Raw genomic sequence first — 16,821 nt, 5'->3', positions numbered from 1 at the left:
GTATTCTCCAGGCAAGAATACCAGAGTTGGTTGCCATTTCCTCCTCCAGAGGATCTTCCCAACCCAGGGACTGAACTCAGATCTGCTGCATTGCAAGTGGGTTCTTTACCGTCTGAGCCTCCAGGGAAGCCCTGCACGGTGCCTAAACATATGTAAATGCTCAAATATTGACCAATATTATTATTATATTCCCTTTTCCTTGATCTCCAGGGGTACTTAAGCCTCACTGATTACAAGCAGAAAAAGGTCCCAACCCCCAAGGACCCCTAGAGAACTGGGGTCATACAGCACCTGCAGACAAGGAGCTGACCTGTGGCGCGTGGCGCATTCTGTGGCAACGTCTTCCAGGTGGAACTCAGCCCAGGGGTCAGGCATGTGCTTGGCTTTCTCGATTGCATGCTTCCAAGCTTCCTGCAGAAGCAAACGGGAGTGTCAGGCTTCTGGGACAGTGCAGGCCAATTCCTCCCACCACGCGATTTCCCAAGTGTCTCCAGCCTCTTGGGAGGCAGACAGTATTACTCAGTCAGAATTATAATCACCTATTATCCTTGTAGGAACACAGTTCCCAAAAGACCTCACAGGGGCATAGCCTTCCCATGGCCAAAAGTGACCTGCCTCAACTATAAAACTGAAGAAGAAAATGTAATACCCATAAAAAAACACATACTGCTTTGCTTGTTACCAAAGAGTTGAGAATGAAAATCTTATTCCCTACCCCTTTGTTCAGATTGGAAGGCATTTTAACAGCTGATAACCAGGAGTCTGACCAGGATGTGGGAAAATGAGTTCTCAGATACCGTCAGCGGGTATAAACCTCTTCTAAAGGTGGCCTGGCAATGTACTAAAATGGGAAAAAAATGCATTCCTTCATTTTTTTAATTAATTAATTTTTGTTTTTGGCTGTGCTGGGTCTTTGTTGCTGCAAGCAGGGGCTACTCTCTAGTCCTGGTGTGCGGGTTTCTCACTGCAGTGAGTTTTCTTGTTATAGAGCACACGCTCAGTACTTCTGGGGCTCAGGCTTAGTTGCCCTGCAGCATGTGGGATCATCCCGGACCAGGGATCGAACCCCTGTCCCCCGCGTTGGCACACAGATGCTTAACCACTGGGCCACCAGGAGAAGTCCCTATATTCCTTTATTTTGATCCAGCAACCCTATATCTAGGAATGTACCACATAGGAAAACAAACATAGCGACTTCTCTGGTGGCCCAGTGGTTAAGAATCGAATTTGCCTTCCAACGCAAGGGACCGGTTGGGGAACTAAGATTCTACACGCCACAGGGCAACTAAGCCTGCACATCACAACTAGAGAAAGCCTACGCACCACAAGGAAGAGTGTATATGCTGCGACAAAGACCCAGAGAATACAAAAAACAGAAAGAAATACAAACACAAGTGTGCACACTTGTGTACGAGGGGTATTGTGATTGCACCAAACTGAATTCAACCCAAATGTCTGTCTGTGGAGACTGGTTAATACACTTCGACTATATTCATTTAAAATGTTAAATAGCCCTGTGGTGAGAATTCTGGACTCTTACCTGGTCCAATGTCACTTTTTTAAAAATCATAAATACACTCTATAAATCATAAATACAGCCCATTTTACCACCCCCCAAGGAAATTTATAGACAATATAAGCTTCTCAATCTCAAGAGTGTATCAAACTATGCAAAATATACATTGCCTTTTGCATTAACAAAAGGGTAAATTCTCAGTTAACTATGAACAGATTCCCAGGAGACGTTCCAAGGTCCTGGGGTGCAGGACCACTTCTTGTGCAGATCTGCTCTGCGGTTCCAGGGTTTAGCATCCCTGCCCTCCACCCATCCAGTGCCTCAGTGCCTGCCACTGTTGCACTGCCCAAAAACACGTGCCCCCAAATGTTCAAACCCTGTTGAGAACAGGGCCTCTTGAGCACTAACTGGGAAAGATGACCAAAGCACATGATGGAGAGAACACACCGAGTATCAAAAGCATCACAGTATGGCTCCACCTTTTTTTGTTTTAAAAAGCTCATTTTACTGCTTTTATAATCCCAAGGCAGAATCCTTTCCTTGCCCCTCCAAACAAATACTCTGACACTCAAACTGATAGTTATCCCCTCTCCATCTTTCCCTAGAGCTTGAACTTCTGCCTGACAGCCTCTACAGAATCCATGAGACCAAAACTCCCTTCCACGCCACAGGTCTGAGCCACAGGAAGGGGCTGGATACTGTCTGGGCCAGGCAGATTCTAGACCTCCTCTTCCCACAACAGCCTCCCTCAGCCTCCTGGGCCAGCTCTTAGGAGCTCTTCCATGGATTTGGGTTCAAACAGGACAGCTCCCCAGCCATGGCCCCGCCCAAGTTCCACCCCTGGGAGTTGCTCAGAGGACGGGAGGTAGAGGGGCTGAGCTCATCAAGAAACTCATACAGAGGGACTTTCCTGGGGGTCCAGTGGCTAAGAACCCGCCTTGCAATGCAGGGGACATGGTTCAATCCCTGGTAGGGGAACTAAGATCCAACATGCCTCAGAGCAACTAAGCATGTGAGCCCTAACAAAGATCCCACGTTAAGATCCAACACAGCCAAATAAATAAATATTAAAAAAAAAAAGAAACTCGCACACATACAAGTACATACACACACATAGCCCAGGGCCCCCTTACTGTGGCTTTCTAATCTCTGCAAAGTCTAAAAACTTGGAAGCTAATATTTCACACTTAATGAAAACTCTTGGGAAATACAGAAGACAAACAAAATTCAAATTTGCCACAGGCCATCCACTCAGAGCAACTGTTAACATCATCAATGCTTTGGAAATTAGTTCTTTTCCAGATCCCTTACGTGCATTTTAAAATAAAATTGGAATCACACTGCAGATATAATTGACAGCCTTTCAGGAGAGTGTTCTGCATCTTCCTTTTTTCTCCACTTTACACCGGATCTTGGATCCAGTCTTTCCATGTCATACGTGCAGACAGGCTGGGGTGACCTCATTCCCTTCCTTGGTTGTAGGATATAATATAATTGCATAAATGTACCTTAAGGTAGGGCTTCCCTTGTGGCTCAGCTGGTAAAGAATTCGTCTGCAACGTGGGAGACCTTAAGGTATTTCTCAGACCTCAGTTGATGGCTCAGAGAAGGCAATGGCACCCCACTCTAGTACTCTTGCCTGGAAAATGCCATGGATGGAGGAGCCTGATAGGCTGCTGTCTATGGGGTCGCTAAGAGTTGGACATGACTGAAGCGACTTAGCAGCAGCAGCAGTTGATGGCTATTTGGATTCTCTCCAACGATCTCTAGTGTAAACAGTGCTGAAGGGAACATTCACTTCTCTAAATCTCTGCGCTTGTGCAAGAGCTCAGTAGGACATATTTCATGGGAATGCAATTGAGAGATCACATTTAAAATTTAGAAGTTTGGAGTTCTCTTCCAGAAAGATTCTCCTAGGTTATACTCCAAGAAGCGGAGAACAAACCACTCAAATTTTTTGACACAAACATTACATCATGAATTTACAAGTTAGCTGTAACAGCTGCACAGTAATCCACTGCATGGGTTTATTATTATTGACTTAACTGTTCATTCACTTGTGGTTCTCCACAATGAGACGTTGAGCTGGTCACTTATTTTTCGCTCTTATACATAACCTTGCAGCAGACATGTTTACAAGGAAAGCAGTTTCCGGATTTCTGTAATTTAAAAATGTGCCACAGTCCCCTCCTGTATTCCAGCCGCTGTGAACGGCAGGAATGGCCTTCTGATCCCCGCAGCTGCCAAGAAGCCCGCAGAGTTCTGTGTAGTCTGCAGGCTACCCTTCTGGGCACGTCAGGTGCCCTGTCCTCTGCCTGAGACATACAACTTCCCAAATGTACTTCTCTCAACCGGTGACTAAGACATGCCCTAAGCCACCTAAGACAGGCCCCTCAAACAATGAGGATTATCAACAGAAATCACGTGCTGGCTGGGTGCTGTGGCATGAACCAAAAAAAGTCAAAGAAAAAAGTATTTCAGAATTAGAGGGCATGATATGTCACAAGGTCAAAATCACCCTTTTTTAAAAAAAAAAAAAAAAAACAAATCCAGAAAAGAGTCAAGCCAGACCTTACTGGCAACAGGTATGTTTAATGTAACTGACTTTTTTTTTAAGCACAATATAAAAGGTCCTGTACTAAGACTCAGTTCCCTGAGTTCTGGTTCCAGCCCACTGCTGACCCACTGGGGGAACTTCCATCTCCTCATTTACAAAAGACAGGGAAGAATGTTTTGACTACTAGTGGTCAACTTCTTTCCTGTCCCCACCCCGGGGACAGACATGTTCCCACTAGAAATAGTGTCTCACTGAGCCCCAAGTGATCTTTACAGGTGAACAAACTCAGCTGAGCTGAAATCACTGGTCCTGCTTAATCCCATCATGTTAGGAAAAACAGGTGGTAACTGTGGCCTGGGAAGTGAGTGATCTCAGACACTGTGAGTGGAAGCAGGTATCGCCACCTTTGAGGGCCATCTGCTTATGCTAGATGGTTGGCCAGCAATAATGAACATTCTTCATTGACTTCTGACCCACCCGTTTTGATCACCTAGCAGGTGTGTCCAGCTGAGCCGCCCAAAGATGGCTGGTGCTCATAATGCTATGTAACAGGCAAACACTGAGAACACCCTGCTCATCCACAGTGGGATAATCACACACACTTGGCAAAATCCTATGCAGCGTTTAAAAGACGATGGCACTGATAGGGGCAATCTCTAAAAGCTATTGTTTGAGTGGAAAAAAACAAAGTGCCGAATAAAGCAAGCAGTATGACACCCGTTTACTGGTGGAGGAAACCACTAATCAATACCATAGCTTTCTTAGACTCACAGACAGAGATCAGACTTGTGGCTGCCTAGAGGGAGGAGGCGGAGAAGGCAATGGCACCCCACTCCAGTACTCTTTCCTGGGAAATCCTATGGATGGGGGGGCCTGGTAGGCTGCAGTCCACGGGGTTGTGAAGAGTCGGATACGACTGAGCGACTTCACTTTCACTTTTAACTTTCCACTTTCACGCACTGGAGAAGGAAATGGCAACCCACTCCAGTGTTCTTGCCTGGAGAATCCCAGGGACGGGGGAGCGTGGTGGGCTGCTGTCTATGGGGTCACACAGAGTCGGACATGACTGAAGGGACTTAGCAGCAGCAGAGGGAGGAGGGGAGGAGAAGGATGATATGGGACTTTGGGGCTGGCAGATGCAAACTATTACATTTAGAATGGATGAATGACAAAGTCCTACTGTACAGCACAGGGAATTATAGCCAATCTCCCGGGGTAAACCATAACAGAAAAGAATATATATAAAAAAGAATGTATATATGTGTATAACTGAGTCACTTTCCTGTACAGAACTGATTAGCACAACATTGTAAATCAACTGTATTTCAATAAAATATATATATGTGTGTATGCTGCTGCTGCTAAGTCACTTCAGTCATGTCCGACTCTGTGCAACCCCATAGACGGCAGCCCACCAGGCTCCCCCATCCCTGGGATTCTCCAGCCAAGAACACTGCAGTGGGTTGCACTTCCTTCTCCAATGCGTGAAAGTGAAGTCGCTCAGTCGTATCTGACTCTTAGTGACCCTGTGGACTGCAGCCCACCAGGCTCCTCCATCCCTGGGATTCTCCAGGCAACAGTACTGGAGTGGGGTGCCATTGCCTTCTCTGGTGTGTGTGTGTGTGTGTGTATATATATATATATATATATATATATAACTATATGGGCTTCCTTCATAGCTTAGTTGGTAAAGAATCTGCCTGCAATGTAGGAGACCTGGGTTCAATTCCTGGGTCAGGAGGATGCTGTGGAGAAGAAAACGGCAACCCACTGCAGTATTCTTGCCTGGAGAATCCCATGGACAGAGGAGCCTGGCAGGCTACAGTCCATGGGATCACAAGAGTTGGACACAACTAAACCACCACCACCACCGTGTGTGTGTGTGTATATATATATATATATATATATATATATATATATATATATATAATACTATCAGATTTCTAAGGATGGGTATGTCTGTAGATATAAGCAAAAATGTACATTTATATATAAATGTATTTTAAAAGGTCTGAAAATCGTACAGCACAGAGAATATGGCCAATATTTATAATGACTTTAAGTGGAGTATAATCTACAAAAATACTGACTCACACGTTGTACACCTGAAATACAATATTATAAATAAACAATACTTGAATAAAATGTTTAAAATTTAAAAAAAATTTAAAGGTCTGAAAAATTATTTACACTAAGTTGAACAACGGCTATCTCTGGGAATAGAACAGGAATAAGAGGTTGAACAAGGTGAATTTAGCTTCATCTACATTGTTTGCATTTTTTTACCATGAGAATGTCTTCAGGCATTGCAGGTGTACCAAGATCACTGGATTAGATGATCTTAAGGTCCTGACAGCTCTAACATTCTCTAGTTGCAAAGATCCTAAAACTCAGCTGAGTGGACTAATTACTCTTACATAAAACAGAGGCCTAGGGGTTTTCATAAAGAGGAAAACATAGTCCTGGAAAGAGAACAAAATGACTTTGGTTCCTCAAAGTGTGCGAGCACAAAGTAAAAATAAATAAATACAAATATAATGGTAATAAAAAAAACTTCCTGCTGTGTGGGTAATGTGTTTGTACAAGCGATGTTATCAGCTACTGCTGCTAGGTTTTTTGTTTTTGTTTTTTCAGTATTTACTGACTGTGCCAGATCTTAGTGTGGAGCTCAGAATCTTTAAGTTGTGGCATTCTAACTCTTAGATGTGACAGCTGGGATCTAGTTCCCTGCCCAGGGATCTCACCCGGGCCCCCTGCATGGGGGGCACAGAGTCTTAGCCACTGGACCACCGGGGAAGTCCCTATTGCTGCTGGGTTGCTTGTTTTTAAAAGATGCATTTCAGTTTCTGGGCTGCGCTGGGTCTTTGCTGCTGTGCTCGGGCTTTTCTCTGGTTGTGGTGAGCGGGGGCTACTTTCAACTTGTGGATGTGCAGACTTTTCACTGCGGTGGCTTCTCTTGTTACGGCACACAGGCTCGGGAGTTGTGGCTGAGGGGCCCTATCGGGTGGGCTTGGAAGCTGCGGTTCACATGCTTAGTTGCTTCTCCACAGGTGGGATCCTCCTGGACCAGGGATTGAACTCATGTCCCTTGCATTAGTGGGCAGATTCTTAATCACTGGAACACCAGGGAAGGCCCTTTTTAAAAATTAATGAAAATGTTATTCTTACCCTATTTTACTCCCAGATATTACCAAAGAAAAAGGAAAATCTTTCTTCACTCAAACTTATGTGTTGAAATGGCCAAAAACTGGTCAGGTTAAAACCCAAACTTTTTGGCCAATTAAATATGATTTGTTTTCTTATCATTGAGTTTTGAGAGTTTTTCTATATATTCTGAATATAAGTTCCTTTATCAGATATATGACTAGTAAATATTCTCTCTCCATCTATGGCTTGTATTCTCATTCTCTTAATAGTGTTTTTTTTTTCCAAAGAGCAGAAGTTTAAAATTTTGAAGTCCAACTTATATCAATTTGTTCCTCTACAGACCTTGCTTTTTGTGTCATCCAAGAAATCTTTGCCTTACCCATATTCACATAGGTTTTTCTCTATCTTTATTTTTAAATTTTATTTTACTGAAGTATAAATGAAACTGTAAATAAGCTGACTTACAATTTGCGTTAATTTCTGCTATACAGTTAAGTGATTCAGTTATACACACATACATTCTTTTTCATATTCTTTCCCATTGTGACTTAGTACAGGATATTGAATAGAGTTCCCTGTGTAAAGCTTTGTTCTTGAAACAACTGCTACATTCACTAAGTGTTAGTCCATCAGTCATGTCCAACTATATGCGGCCTCATGGACTGTAGCCCACCAGGCTCCTCTGTCCATGGGATTCCCTAGGCAAGAATACTGGAGTGGGTAGCCATTTCCTTCTCCAGTGGATCTTCCTGACCCAGGATCGAACCCAGGTCTTCTACACTGTAAGGCAGATTCTTTACCGTCTGAGCCATCAGAGTGAGCATTAAAAGAATGTTATAAAATGTTTTTTTTCCCCCATTATCACTTCTGTAGACTTTAAGCATATAGGCCTTAAGTCAGCCTTACTTGCCTCTCCTGACTAATAGTAAAAAAACAAAACTTAAACCACAGCCAAGGGCAAATAAAAGAAGCAGGAAGAAGTGGGGATGCACAGTCACACTCCATGATGGGAGGAGGCCTCTGTGCTGTGTGGCTTGCCCCACTCTGGGCCACACGCATTTAGAGGTTTCGTGCAATTTCCATGGAACCCAGCATTGACTATAACAGCAAAGACTTGGAAACTGCCTCCGGGTCCTACAAGAGAAAATGCTTAAAGAAACAATGGGTTGCCATGGGGCCACTAAAAAAATAATGGACTAGATCCACACTTCCTGATGTGGAAAAATATGCATCATTTCTTGTTTGCTGAGGAAAAACTGTTATTAGAAAGCATACATGGCATAATCCTGTTATTGTAAGAAAATGTCCCTGTTTATTTAGTTGTGTCTATATATTGAAATACACACTAAGACCTTAACAGCAACTGCACTTTCATTGTTTTCTGTAAGGAACAGTCATTACTTTTATAAGTAACCAAACAAATAAGTATAAAAGAAACAAAGTTAAAAATCCTCAAGGAATCTTTGTTGAAAACAGTAGCTTTAGTTCATCTCCCCTGACCAGTAGGATTCAGAGAGGACAGGATGAGAAGGGTGGGAAAATAACCAGCAAAGTCATAACACGCCCTATGATTACAAAATGCCCTATTCTCCTGGAAATCTTTCCTTAGACAGGCATCCTGGCCGGCACCTCCTGACAACCTTGCCAAGGACAGACGGACGGGTAAGTTAGTTTTCTGATCCACTGATGAGGTACCCAAGGCTCAGAGAAGATGGAAGAAACTCACCTATGGACCTGCAATAACCACGAAATGGCAAACCCAGGACTCAAATCCAAGCCTGTCAGGCCCCGGTTGCAAGAAGGTGGACTAAACATAGAGTTATCATATGCCAGCCACTCCATTCCCAAGTACCTACTCGACAGAAATGTAAACATGCCCACACAAAGACTTGTGTAGCATTATTCGTAAGAGTCAAAAGGGAGAAACAACCAAAACGTCCATCAGCTGACAAATGGATAAACAAAACTGGTGTATCTATCATCAAAAAAAGGAATGCAGTACACACTTCAACATTGATGAGCCTTGAGAACACTATGCTGGAGCTTCCCTGGTGGCCCAGTGGTTAAGCCTCCATGCTTCCAAAGCAGAGGGTGTGAGTTCAATCCCTGGTCTGGGAACTAAGATACCACGTGCCATGCAGTACAGCCAATAAATTAATTAATCAACAGATTTTAAAAAAACACACAACCATAAAACTACGCTAAGTGAAAGAATCCAGACACAACAGGCCACATATCACATAATTCTATTTACATGAACTATCCGAAGAGGCAAGTCTACGGAGACTGAAAATACACTAGTGGATACTGGGGTCTGTGTGGAATAAGACGTATGGGGTTTCTTTTAGGGTAATGAAAATGAGCTAAAATTGGCTGTGGTAATGTGGATGCATAATTTTATAAATACACCAAAAGCTACTGAATTGAACATTTTAAAATGGTAAATTGCATGGTATGTGAACTGTATTTCAGTAAACCTTCTAAAAAATTACAAAATAAAGTTTAAGAAGGGGGACTCCCACTAATGAATATCTAGCATATTTCCATAAAGGGTCATGTGCTTCTGAAAGATGAGTCCCTCCGGCCAGTTTTGACTCTCCTCAGCCTCTTCCCGTCTTCCAGACGCCAGGTAACCAATTGCCAGAAGCAATCTCTTTTTGCTTCCACCACCCAGCAGGCCCTTGTTTTGCTGGAAGTCCCAATCTTTGTGGGCCCAGGACACACCTAAATTTCCCCTTCCAATTCCGTATTCCCAGAGCAGTGGGCGGAGCACCTAAATGGTCACCAGCTCTTTGTATGCACAGAGCTTCCTGCAGTCAGCGGCCAAAAGCTGCCAGGCGAGGGCCTTCCAGGGCTCAGGTGAGCAGGGACATCTCTCTTCCCAGTGAGTCAGCGGACGTTCATCTACCTCCTTCTGGGGTGATCAGTGTACTTTGACCAAGCTGCCAGAGCCACCCTGGGTGGGTTGAAAGTATCAGTTTAATCAGAAGGGCGTGGGAAGCAGGCGTGCCCACTATCATGGGAGCACCAATGCCAGCGCAACCTCTTTGAAGGGCAATGGCCAACCCTCAGCCAAGTTCAAACCCACGAAGCATTTTCTCCAGCCATTCCACCTCTGGGGATTTACCCGGCAGGTGCACCCTGTATAGGCACCAGGACACACACACACACGTAAGAGACACAAATCAGAGATGCTTATGGAAGCACTGTTCGTGGTAGCAAAAGCTTAGAAATGACCTTCACACCTACCCACGAGGGACTGGCTAAATACATGACGGTGCTTGCAGATAATGTCAAGATATTCAGCCATTAGAAAACTAAAACAAAATAAGCAAGACAACATACTGCCCTCAGGAAGGGCACCAAGCAACTAAGATCTGAGAACCTCGGGTTTACTATATGTCAAAACATCAATCATAGGACTGCTGCACAGATTCAATGAGTTGATATGAGTAACCGCATACAGAACAGGCCTGCTCGACCCACAGAGCCGGTTATGTAGGTTCTAGCTGATGTCAGCTCATATGTGCCAACATGGGAAGACGGCACAGGAGTGCAAAACAGGAAAAATAACATTTCTGCGAAAAAGACAAGGAAGAGATTCACATACGTACATATGCTTATATTCACAAGAGCATTTCTGGAAGGACATTTCCCAGGGAGACAGGGTCAGACGTGGGAGGGTTGCTTTTCACTGTTTATCATTTGTCCAAGTTGAATTATTTCTACAAAGTAGGTATATTATTTACATATTATAAAATATATGTATTTCAAAGTTTTCTCAGATATACATATAGGAGATTTATTATAACACTGTAATAGAAAAAAAGGGGAACAACCCAACTGTCCCCTAAGAGGAAGGGCTTCCCTGGTGGCTCAGACTGCAATGCAGAAGACCTGGGTTTGATCCCTGGGTTGGGAAGATCCCTTGGAAGAGGGAATAGCTACCCACTCAAGTGTTCAGGCCTGGAGAATTCCATGGACAGAGGAGTCTGGCAGTCCATGGGGTTGCAAAGAGTCGGACATGACTGAGTGACAGGCTGGCTAAATAAACCCCTGTACATCAAGTGATGGAATCCAATTTAATTCACTAAAAAAAAAAAACAGGTGATGTCTATGTTTTGATAGGAATAATCTCCAAGATATTCTCAGACCAGGAGAACAATTCTTTTAAATACAAATTTCCACTTCATTAAAAAACTGAAAACATAGTATATGCTACATAGGTTAATGCTAGAAAATGCAGAGATTGTGAAACAGAAGCAGAAAAGGAAAATCCCATCCAAAGACAATCTCTGTTGGCATCTTGATGTACTTTCTTTTTTTTTTTTTCCTCTTCTACAAACTTTATTAGAGTAATTGAAGGGAAGTTAGAAAAAACTCCAAGTCTCTTCCAAACAAAAATGTCACATAGAAATGATTTGAATTATTGGTAAAATATTTGGAATATATTTTAGAGCAAATGTTTTATATTATATAAGTAAATCTGATTAGTAAAAGAGGGTCATTCAGAGTTATGAAAAAAAATTGAATGAGAACTATGAATAACAAACATAAACATTCAACAAAACAAGATTACAAAAACAAGTCTATATGCAAGTACCTGTGAGAGCACATATATTACCATATGCATATATACATAAGCATACATCTATGCATGTGAAAAACAGCATATATACACATACTGTGAGCAAAAACTGGAAGAAAAAATATATTCAGGTAAAAGTACTTATATAATATTGTACGCAGAGACTTGATGTACCTTCTTTTAGGGTTTTGCTCTGTGTGTGTGTTTATAGAGGTATAATCATACTCTATACCCTGTTCTTTAAAATTAACTCCAGAATGGAAGCACTTTCCCATGTTATGATAGCATCTTCTATAAACATCCTTTTGTTGGCTGTTGGATATTCTACCCAAGGCAGGGCCCCCTGAGAGAGTCTGCTACCATCCCCCTGGGGATTCAGGCAACATTCCCTGGCCTTGACACCAACAGACTCAACAGTTCACAATACATGCCTGGTACCTGCCAGGGTGGTGCCACCTTGGAGGAACGCCAGGTGGTCATTTTGATTCAATAACCCAAGTTGCCATGTCGACAGTAAATGAAAAACCACGTTCGGTTTGTTGAGTGCCAGGGAGAGCGAGGTTTGGAAAACTGAGCTGCTACCTCCCTCTGAAGTCATCACTGGCAACAAGAACCCCATAGAGCCTGCCTTCTATCACCTAGGAGAGTGGGCAGCCCAGAGCTACATCTTGTCCTTAAATGGCCCTTCCGCTGAGTACAGGGATGGGAAGTGCAACGGGACACAGGCCCTCGCCTTGCAGTCAGGGGCTGACTCATAAACAGAACAACATTCAAGAATGACAGATGTACAGAAGGGTCTGCTATGAGCCTCAGAGAATGTGGAGGAGAGAGCCAGGGTAGGATGCCACGGGAGCTGGACCAGGAGCCCGGTCATTTTAAAAGACCCATGTGTCAGCTGAAAGAGGTTTCAGGCAGAGGTGAGAAAAGCAATGCTTGTTGCAGGAGCAGGGAACGGTGCAGGGTCCCTGGAGGTCATGAGCTCCCATCCTCAGTGAGGATTTTGACTTGCACAATCTCAGTTTTGTGCTCACTCAGTTGTGCCCAACTCTTTTGTGACCTTGTGGACTGCGGCCCGCCAGGGTCCTCTGTCCATGGGATTTTTCAGGCAAGAATACTGGAGTGGGTTGCCATTTCCTCCTCCAGAGGATTTTCCTGACCCAGCCAGGGATCAAACCTTAGTCTCCTGCATTGCGGGCCAATTTTTTTTTACTGGTGAACCATCCGGGAAGCCCATGAGTTTTAAGGACAGCCAAATACTGATGTTTCTTCGGGGGAGGAGTGGTTACCTGGTTGTGTTGCTCTCTTTATTTTCCTTCTTCTAAAACTTCCTTTTGGGTACACAAGTAATACACACATGTAGTTTTATAAGTTTCAAATGTTTTAAAATGTATACAATGTAGGGACTTCCCCAGTGGTCCAGTGGTTAAGAAACAGGTTTGATTCTTGGTCGGGAAAGATGCCACGTGCCATGGAGCAACTAAGCCCACGCACCGTAACTACTGAGCCCATGCTCTAGACCCCAGGAGCCGCAACTGCGGAAGGCCACACGCCCTAGAGCCTGTGCTGTGCAACAAGAGAAGCCACCGCAACTAGAGTAGCTCCTGCTGATCGTAACTAGAGAAAGCCTGTGTGTAGCAACAAAGACCCAGTGCAGCTAAAAACAAATTAAAAATTTTAAGTAGCATCTGTTTAAAAGATATAGATACAAAATATTTATATGCAATGTATTATAATAACCACAGTCCCCCTCAAGATCACTCTCTCCCCCAGAGAGAATCACCACTGATTCTCTGTTGGATATAAATTCCCTCTTCTCATTAGTAATTTTTAACTTTGCTTATAACATAAGTGTTTGCTAAGAAAATACTGATATATGTGTATCTGTGTTTTCTGATACAATAGGAATCATATTACATATTTCAACTTGCTTTCTTACTTCTCAGCACATAAAAATAAAAATAGCTAACATTTTGTTCTTATTATGGACCATCACTATCCCAAGAGCTTTTCATGGATTTTGGTTTCACCCCACAAAAAAATATATCTTGTGTATATCTTGGCACTGTTTCAAGTCAATTCACAGAGAAACGTCTTTGGTTTAATGTAAATAAAGCATTCTGCTAGGACCGTGGTCTATAATTAAACAGGCCCCTCCTCAATGGAATATTTTAGTGGTTTCCATTCTTTGTTTATTACAAACAATATTGCAAAACACATCTTTGAATATGTAAACCTCAACACTTGCACAAATGTTTCATTGCTTGTTCTCAGCTGAGGGTGGTATTCTCTCATGTGGCCTTAGCAAATGTACAGTGGGGCACATTCTGGGTCGTCATAATAAATAGGGAGGAATATAACCTAATGAGTAGGCAGGAATCTGATGTTTAGTGAGCTGGGATGAGACATGCTGAAAGTCCTACAATATAAGGGACAGTCCCACCAAATAAACAATTGTCCCCACCTGAAACTAATAGTCTCTGTTTACTATAACTCTGACATAGAAATACTTTTTACTTTAATAATGATTGTCAAATGGCCCACAGAGATTTCTGTTTTATGTAAATACCATCTATCTGTCCTCTGATGAGACAGCACCCACAGTAAAGTGAGTTTAGCACTCATCCATCTCTTCACTGATTCCAAATGAAGCACCTACTAAGGGCACGGCACTAGGGATGAGTGATGAGCAGGCCACAGGATCCTGCCCTCATGAAGCTTCCTTCCTAAGCCAGACCTATAGACAAATAGGTCTGGATTTGCTGGATCACTCACCTGTGTTTCCTTCAAAGGATTCACCAGACTGCGTTTTGGGGTCACACTGTCTGAGCCCCTCCAGCTCTTGGGCCCACAGGCAGCTGCTGAGGGCAGAGCCCTTCTGAGGGGTCTTCCCCATAGGAGGCCACCAGGATCCTGCTTCTCTGGAAGCAGCCCCCTGTTCTGCGATCCCCACCCTGTGCCCTGGGCCAGAGGTAAATGGACCAGAGACAGTGGACGTGTGACTCAGGCCGGACCGAACAGGTTTTCTCCTCTCGCAGCTGGGATGGAAGAGGGTCAAATCCATCTTTGCATGTGGCTCTGTCTGTAATAAAGGGACCCTTGGGGATCCATTTTCCCACCATGTAGACTGAAGGGCAGAGAAGAATCAAGAATAGACAAGGAGATGGAGGAAGGAGCCAGAGAGGCAGTCCTGTGGCCTTCCAGGCTCCTGGATCTGTCCTCAGAGACCAGATATCACTTCTGCCCCTCGGTCTCAAGAAACACTTCTTGACTGTTAGAACAGATTTCCTCTTTTCCCCCTTGAGCTAGCATGAGCTGGTTTCTGCTGCACAAGCCCTGACCCCTCTAGGCCCCTCTGGCACCTGGATTCCCTTGCACAGGGTACAGGAGCTGCAGGGATCAGGGTTTCCGTGTGCCTCCCTGACTCACGTGAACAGACCAGGGGCCAAGCTGCTCTCCCGTCTTCCCACGCAGCCCTCTGTGGGTGGAGTGTGTGCTTCAGAAGCTGCCTTAGGACAGGAAGGCAGGGCAAGCCGCAACCTGACCCTGCAGGGGCCCCCCAACCTCAGAGGGGACCCACAGGCCTATTTCTGGAGCTGCCTGCTCCTGAGAGACTTAAGCTAGAACTCTGGCCTGAAAGGAAAAAGTATCCAACTGTCTGAGAACTAAGACCATTAATTTTCTAAAAACAGATTAATTCTGCAATTAGAGAAGAGTGACTCCAATTTCAAATCCCAAAGTGGTAATAGGCCTTCTGCTCACAGTACAAACTGATACTTATTGTTTGCGAGGATTAAAAAAGGATAACAGTATTGTATTTTTAACTTTTTCACCACCAGTTACTATACAAAAGTCCAACAATGTTTGCCTTTCTCCTTCATCTCTATAACCAGCTTTGCCAGGGTATGAACATAAATTCCTAATAAAATAAGCACCCTATTCCTCAATCCAACTTATGGATCCAATCCATCCTCTGCTTAGGATGTCCAACTCTAAGCAGAGGCTCTTTTGACCTCAACCAACATAAAAAACTACATTTTACCCCCTATCTCTGGACCCACATACACACACACACGGAAGAAAAAAAATACTTAACATCCCTTATGTCATGAGAACCTGGTTATCAACAACCAGTTTGGTCACTGCACATGTGTGTGTAAAGGCATGTGTACATGTCCCTAAAATATTATCACGACTGTCAGAGCTGATATTTTTTTCCCTCCCTCTTCCCTCTCCAATATTTTCTACTCTGTTCTATTCTGGGTCTTAAAAAAACTGGCCAAGGTTCCCACAACCCACACTAGTGGGCCCAATGCAGATATTGGTAAAACACTGCTTGCTGGAAAGGAAAGAAACTCGTATTGAAACAATGATTCAAGGATTGAAACAAACAAAAAACTTGTATTGAAATCTTCCCACTTAACAGACACTGCCTCAGATCTAGAATTTAGAGCATTGGCAAGAGTCTGGAAACGACCTCAGCCAGCGACCTCAACTCCCCATTCCGCTCACCTGGGGTGGAGAGGGTGGCACCAGTGACCACTCACCTTGAAATGGAAGGAGCCGGCCGGGGACCCACTGGAGCCGTAGCGCTCGCTCTTTGCTAGGTTGCTGTGGCAGTTAACCTTGAAGTTGACATTCTGGTGTGCCCCGGGGTCATCGGTGATGGAGCAGATGAAGTAACCCTCCTCATCATCGTCGCTGTCTGTGTCTGAATCACCAGCCCGGGAGGCTGGGCCGCCATCCACGCCTTCCAGGCGGAAGATGAGGTCTTCCTCGGCCATGGTCCTGGGGTGCCCGTCTTACCCGAGGGCCGGGCGGCACAGCCAGAGTTACGGGGCAGATGCAGAGGAGAGAGTCCTGTGAGAGAGGCAAGAGAAAGGCGGGTGCTGGGCCCAGGGGCTGAGAGGCGGCTGGGCACCTCACCCCAAATACCACTGGCACAAAAGGAGCCGTCACCCTCAGACAGAAAGGGACAGCTAGCAGGGGAGACACTTGGCAGGCAGCCGCGAGGAA

General features: G+C 44.2%; 1 protein-coding gene across 3 annotated transcripts in view; it reads right to left on the bottom strand.

The window, feature by feature from the left end:
- The window catches only part of EEF2K (eukaryotic elongation factor 2 kinase), a 68,096-nt gene that overhangs the window by 34,647 nt on the left and 16,628 nt on the right, over positions 1-16,821 (bottom strand). For all 3 annotated transcript variants that reach the window (XM_018040608.1, XM_018040605.1, XM_018040606.1), the window contains exons 2-3: positions 16,353-16,665; positions 311-411 (exon numbers count right to left, since the gene is read on the bottom strand). In XM_018040608.1, coding sequence (XP_017896097.1) covers positions 311-411; positions 16,353-16,589 — 338 coding nt within the window. In that variant the 5' untranslated portion in view covers positions 16,590-16,665. The remainder of the gene's footprint in view (positions 1-310; positions 412-16,352; positions 16,666-16,821) is intronic.

Source organism: Capra hircus, chromosome 25, assembly GCF_001704415.2.
Source record: "Capra hircus breed San Clemente chromosome 25, ASM170441v1, whole genome shotgun sequence".
In the NCBI taxonomy this organism is placed as follows: Eukaryota; Metazoa; Chordata; class Mammalia; order Artiodactyla; family Bovidae; genus Capra; species Capra hircus.
The sequence above is the reverse complement of the archived record's forward strand: the minus strand, read 5'-3'. Positions and strand labels throughout refer to the sequence as shown.